At 38.2% G+C, this 6,534-nt stretch overlaps 1 protein-coding gene across 1 annotated transcript; it reads left to right on the plus strand.

Annotated features, from left to right (window-relative positions):
- Window positions 1-160: 160 nt before the first annotated feature.
- LOC120326728 (peptidase inhibitor R3HDML-like) lies at window positions 161-4,763 on the plus strand. The gene is made up of 6 exons (XM_039393064.2): window positions 161-291; window positions 862-1,045; window positions 1,704-1,877; window positions 3,156-3,288; window positions 3,972-4,076; window positions 4,612-4,763. Exons 1-6 carry the CDS (start codon window positions 245-247, stop codon window positions 4,695-4,697), a joined length of 729 nt encoding a protein of 242 aa, XP_039248998.2. The 5' UTR covers window positions 161-244; the 3' UTR covers window positions 4,698-4,763.
- The last annotated feature ends 1,771 nt before the right edge of the window (window positions 4,764-6,534 follow it).

Consider the following 6,534-nt stretch of genomic DNA (forward strand, 5'->3'; position numbering starts at 1 on the left):
GATCACACGTGAACAGGTCTGTAGCCTAATTGATATGTTGACGTGGCCAGCATTGTTAAAACAGTTTACACACAGACAGAACAAAACAAAAATAAGACGGTACGTTTCTGCGTTAATCTATTTTTAAAAAATATAAGAGTGACGTCACAATGTGTTGCTATCAAAACATAAAAATTTAAATTTAAACAGGAATATACTCATTTGTACGACTTTGCTTGGGTGAACGGTGCAACGAAAAATAATAATGAAACTAGTTCTTTCTGTGGCACTTTTCATTACTTTGGCGCATGGGTGAGTAGTATTGGAATCTTTGGCTGCAATGTGTTCAATTTACGTAAAATTGTGAAATTGTTTGGCTCCGTTGTTTGGGTTATATTAATTTATCTTTTGTTTGTCAGTTTGCTCAAAGTAAGGTTATGACCTTAAATTCCGCACCTCTGATTATCCAGCATGAGTTGGCAGGTTCGAATCCCATGTGGGGAGAGTTATTAGTTATGTGCGAGAAGAAGATTGCTGGATTCCTCGTCGCCGTAGGGTGGTCCACGTAACCGTTGGTCGTGACGACTTCCTCCACCATTAGGTCCATGCATCTGAGACCAAACAACTGGCTAACTAATCCCATACCCGACAAGCAATGGTAACCACCCGAGGAACCGTGGTTCGCCATATGATTGAGCTGTCCTATCGGCTTTCTTCTTGTTTTTTTTTATCCGCCAAAGGTCGACAAGCAAGTCCTTTACAGACGCACGCATGGTACGGGACTTTTCCTGGTCGGCCTTGGTAATAATGAGTATATCAACGCGGACTCAAAATGTATTTTCTTCGGGTCTTTAAAAAATTAAAAACCAATTTTTCACTCAGCGCATCGGTAAAGACTGAACTGAACTTAGATCCGGGACAAATCATGGAATTGACGGGGTTTCACAAGGGAGCCAGGGCAGCTTCTGGACCCTCTGCCGCCAACATGCGACCATTGATTTGGGACGAAGAACTTGCCTACGAAGCGATGGACGATTCGAGAAACTGTTATAACTTCCCCATCAGTGTGAGTGTCCATATGTAGGCCCTGCACATGAGTATAAGTTTATTTCGAATGCTTAATCCGATGTCGTGGAGTCGGGGAAAAAATACTTCTTTTCCAGTCTCTACAATCAGCCAAACTGAGGGCAGATTCAGCATCTTGGTTTTAAGTATCATGAAATTATGGTCTGACCATAACCCGGTATACATACTCCGTTCCTGTGTCCGCCACCTTGGTTCACATACTTACCGAATACCGATTATTGAGGCTAGGCTAGGGGTCGTCAACTTTTTTTTGGATTTTCGTTTGAAAAACATAATAAGACTAAAAATGTTGAAAACACGTATAAATTTGAAGGTATAAAAAAAAGATTCTCACTTCAAAATACTTCCGAGAACTGCATAAAAGTCGAAATTAACTTGTACATTAGTACAGTGATTAGCTTTGTAACCATCTTACTGGCTTTCCTCTTCCCGGTATGAACACGGAACCAATCAGGCTTAAAATACTGAAAACGGCCAACATATATATGGATGTTTCCCCGAGCATCGATTTCTTTGTTAATTTCCGTAACAATGACCAATCATTAAAAAGTCAACAATAACGTAACTTATGCAGCCGCTCAAGCACCTCGTTCGATATTCAAGCGTGGTTTAAACATTGTTTCGCTTTATTATTTCAGAAAGAGTCAAGGAAATACGGAGAAGTAGGAGTGAATGAATACATTTCCAAAGGACAGCTGGAGAATTTTTCTGAGTTCTTGAGAAAGACGTTCGATGCATGGGGAAGCGAGATGATGAATTATGACTTCTACAAGGCAACGTGCAACACGGGTTATTGTGGGAATTATACGCAGGTTAGTGAGAAATGGTTCTAGGAAATTTCGTCGTAAAAAATCTCGCCGCGGGAAATTTCGCCACATAGGAAAAATCGCAGAAAGAGCATTTTGCTGTAAAACAAAGTATTTGTGACAAAAACAGTTAAGTTTCTGAAGTACTTTTTTTATTTGAAGGAGATTCGTTATTTAAGAGCATACCCTAACCCTATTAATCTAACTGATTTTATCACAAATACTTGTTTTACAGCAAAATGCTCTTGCAGCGATTTTACATGCGGCAAAATTTCCTGCGACAAGATAGATTTTTTAAAGCGATTTATTCGGACACGATGAGAAATATCTAGGGCTGGGCATTTTCGAATACCTGATGATTTCAGAATCCACTATTTTTTTTCGAATCGAATCGCGAATATTTAAATTCAATATTTAAACGACATAATTGTATGCGGCTTGTTTATTTTTATGAGTAAATAAATTACTGAAAACACAGAATCCATCACTCAGTCAGTTTGCTGAGTGTTCACACACGATAAGACCTCATGAGGAAGATAGAATCATACGTCAGAATTGTATTTTAAAAATATGACTTTAATAAAAAAACCAATTGAGGAGTTCACCTTGAAACAAGATGTCGGCGATTCCAAATTTTTGTCTGACACGATTCGAATAATTTACTATTCGATTCAACAATCCCATACTCATTCATCATAAACATTCATATCCTAACGATATAAAAATGTTCGATCATGCTATGTTATGTTTTTTCTAGTGAAATGGGGTTAAAATAACTAAGGTCTATTACAACATGCATACAACCGAATCTTGAGAAACAGTTGGACGACGCGATAAAAATTTATTAAGACTTCCATTCATTTTATAGACCAAACCTGGGGTGTGCAACCTTTAATACGGAAGGGCCAGATACAAATAACTGAATAAAACGGCGGGCGCACCTTTATTTAACATAGGCTTTCTAGTGATTGCAGGCACAAAAACTTTGGTTATTGATCTTACGACTTTTAACATGCGTTGTTGACTTCGCACAAGCTAGTTGTTAGGACATTTTTATGTCATAGGCTAAGCGCTCAGTTATAGGCTTTGAAACGCAAAATGATTGGAATAACTTACACGTACCAGGTTAAAATAAATTCGTCTCGTCTCGCGCGCCGCACACCGTTCAAAATTAGCCCTTATTCGCGGCCCGCACAATTGTTGTTGTTATTGTGGGCCGCATTTGGCTCACTAGCCGCAGGTTGCACGTCCCAGGACTAAACTATACATCATATACATTCACAGCTCGTCTGGGCTGAAAGTCATAGATTCGGCTGTGGGATGACAACATGTGATGGAGTGGAGACCGGGGATGGAAGAAAATACGGAGTCGCTACTTTGTTTCTTTGCAGATATTACCCGGCTGGAAATGTTGAAGGTACTTGTTGCTTTGTTGGACACAAAAGTGCATTTTATTGTTGTGAACAAAAGAACTTTCATTTTGTAACTAATGGAGCAATCAATTTCAATTTTTAGTATTAGAAAATTGAAAAGGTCAGTATAAGTGTTTTGCTTTTTCGATTTTTCTTGATTCTCGATATTTACCTCTAATTTTGCTGGATGCGACCCGCCGTTTGTCTTTATCGTCGCGGTTGAGTGATCACGAACCGTTGATTGAAATCGACTTCTATTAGGAACTAACAATTCATAATGTGTTATTTAAACTACAATGGTTTAAATGTGTTGGCGGCAGTGCGCCGGACGAATTACTGCCATTTGTCCGGCACCACGACCCGCATTCATTCATTGACCCCTTACGAGCGTCCGCGTCCGCCATCTTGGTTCGCATACTTCGGGAGCCCCCTAAAATCAATACAGTTTCCAATATTGCATAACCAATCGTTAGGTAAAACTCCAGTGATGCGATAATAATTTACATACTCTACATCACTATATTGCATGCTATATTTTTCAGTCAATTTCCTCCCTTCTTTTTCCTTCAAAGGTAGCGACTCGAATGCGACTTCTCCTGGATTGATCTTTGAGGCTATGCTTGAGCATTCTAAATCTATATTTCATTATAAATTGATTTTACCAATAACTGGTATTTTATGACCACAGGCAGAGCGCCATTCAAAGAAGGTGCGAGATGTTCCGAGTGCGATCTGACAACAGAAGAGTGTAAAGATGAGGCTTTCTGTTTCAGTCAGGCTCGAGATGGCGCTAGTAAGTTTAAAAAAAGACCTCTATTTTGTAGATATTTTAAGTTGTATAAACAGCGGCATACAATTTAGAAAATGTAGGGATTATATATTTATACCAGAGGAGAGGAAAGCCGATAAAACTTAGTCGAGCCTGTGAACCCGCACAGGGCAATCAGAGATCCGATGTCAAACGCATTCCCCGTGTAATGCGCTTACCGCTGATCCTGCGTTATTTGCTTGGAAAACGAAACCGTCGAACATTTTATGATAAATTGTCCCCGCTATGAGTTCCAAAATCACTTTTAATTATTCATTGCAACGAACTGAATATATCCTAGAATTATATCCTTTGTTGAATTGCTCAAATGAGCTGGTGCATTTTCACTAAAACCTGTATATACCTTGCTTCATCAACAACAGTGCTTTCTTTAGCTATTCTGAATTTGCTCTAGTCAAACTAACGCATACAAACTCAAAAGTAAATGAGGTTTAGCTCCCTGAAAAGTTGTGTGCGGCCATGAAATGTAATTCTAACGCTGGCTCTGTTAACTTTTCAGGTCGTGTACACGCAGTTCACTTTATGACATCACTATGTCTTCCAATTCTGGTCGTCGTCTTCAATCAAGCGTGGAAACTGTTTTGAAATTAAGATTTTTGATTTAACTCTGTTGAAATGTAGACCCTAGCGATACAAATGAATAAATTAAATGTGTTTATTAAGGGCTATCTAAGACTCGACGTCGGCCCAAACGTCAGAAGATTTGCGCGCGGGCTTAATACATGGTTCCATTACATTTGAACCCACGTACATTTGAACCCATGACAATTGCACCTGTATGCTATTGCACCTATGGAATTTTTTTTTGTTTCACGGATAGTTAAACCCATACTAACCCTAACCCATGGGTTTTAGCACCCGCATATAGATTGAACCCGTGGATATACGCATGGGTTCAAATGTACATGGGTTCAAATGTACGGTCACCTTAATACATATATTAGGCTACTATTTTTACTACGTAGTCAGTGTAACGTGATGTGAAATGTTACATAGCAATAAGAAAACTTGGAATAAAGAATCAGGATAGTAGATAACCCCTATGCCAAGGATTTTTTTTTTAATTTTACAGTTCCGAAAATTTCATACGTGTTTGTTCCCCCGAAATTGCCACAATCTTAACCTTAGACGTCGCTGGGTGAATATGGCGGATTCGATGTCTAAAATTAGAATTATTAAAGTTAACAAATTTCGTCGGATCTTGATAAAAAAAAAACGCATTCCTACATACAGGGGTGTGCCAAGCTATCCTGCTGCCCGGGGCGAGTTTCTGATAATGCTGCATCCTATACCAAGATTCAAAAATAATTTGGGGGATAAACAAATTATGTATGTTGTTATACATGAGAATAAATAAATTAAAGGTCAAATAAGAGTGAAATAACTAAGCAACAAACGAACGAAATGCTGAAAAATACTCATTTTCGCTAAACTCTATTAAGTAGATAAATGCAGCAAAATTGCAGCAAGTACTTCTATCTCCATTAGACGTAACATTAGAGGCAAACACTACGTAATGGATAGTAAACGGCATAGAATGGTAAAATGAATTTATTGATTCTTATACACACCATTTAAATTAAGAAACAATAAAACATTAATAAAAAATGCAACATGTAAAATATTCAATCCTATTTTAAGTATTTTAACACAATTCTATTAGTTTTCGCCGCGCATTTGACAACTTTTCTTTATCAATTTTACTCTTTTATTTTTTGGTGTTCCGCGAGGCGAGATAAAAAGTGGAGGTGTTCCGCGGCCGAAAAAGTTAGGGAAACGCTGCCCTTGAGACACCCCTGCCTACATACTCGTTTAAAAAGCCTTGTCGGGACATTTCAATTAAAGTTGTGTTTGGATTTACATATTTATCCCGGGGGGAGAGAACAGTCGATACTAGGGCTGGGCATTTTCGAATACCTTGTGATTTCAGAATCGAATCGAATAATTTTTTCGAATCGAATCGAATCTCGAATACTTGAAAATATATAATTGTAACCGACTTTATTATAGTATAATTGGTCCTCTCAACAAATGAATTACTGAAGACATAGAATAAATCACTCAGATAGATTACTGAGCGTTCACACAGAATAACAAACACGTTTTATCAATAACTCACTACAGAAAATAGTCATATGTTAGAATTTCGTTGAAAAAATATGACTCCGATGAAAAAAAATGGGGAATTCACCTCGACCATTAACGGAAAGATAAAAACAAGATGGCGGCGATTCGAAGTTTAGCTCTGAACCGATTCGAATAATTTACTATTCGATTCGAAATGCCCAGCCCTAGTCGATACGATTGCCTAATCATATGGCAAACCATGGATTTTCGTTCAGTCTACCAGTGCATGTTGGGCACGGAAGTTGCTAGCCAGTTATTTGTTTCAGATCCATGGACGTTTCGATCCAACTAAATT

Source organism: Styela clava, chromosome 4, assembly GCF_964204865.1.
Source record: "Styela clava chromosome 4, kaStyClav1.hap1.2, whole genome shotgun sequence".
Taxonomy (NCBI): Eukaryota; Metazoa; Chordata; class Ascidiacea; order Stolidobranchia; family Styelidae; genus Styela; species Styela clava.

Bases quoted from the DNA above. Each gene is read 5' to 3' on its own strand.
- LOC120326728 (XM_039393064.2), top strand. From the start codon at position 245: ATGAAACTAGTTCTTTCTGTGGCACTTTTCATTACTTTGGCGCATGG. The intron at 292-861 runs GTGAGTAGTATT...TTTTTCACTCAG, and splicing joins TTCATTACTTTGGCGCATGG to CGCATCGGTAAAGACTGAAC. The intron at 4,077-4,611 runs GTAAGTTTAAAA...TTAACTTTTCAG, and splicing joins TCAGGCTCGAGATGGCGCTA to GTCGTGTACACGCAGTTCAC.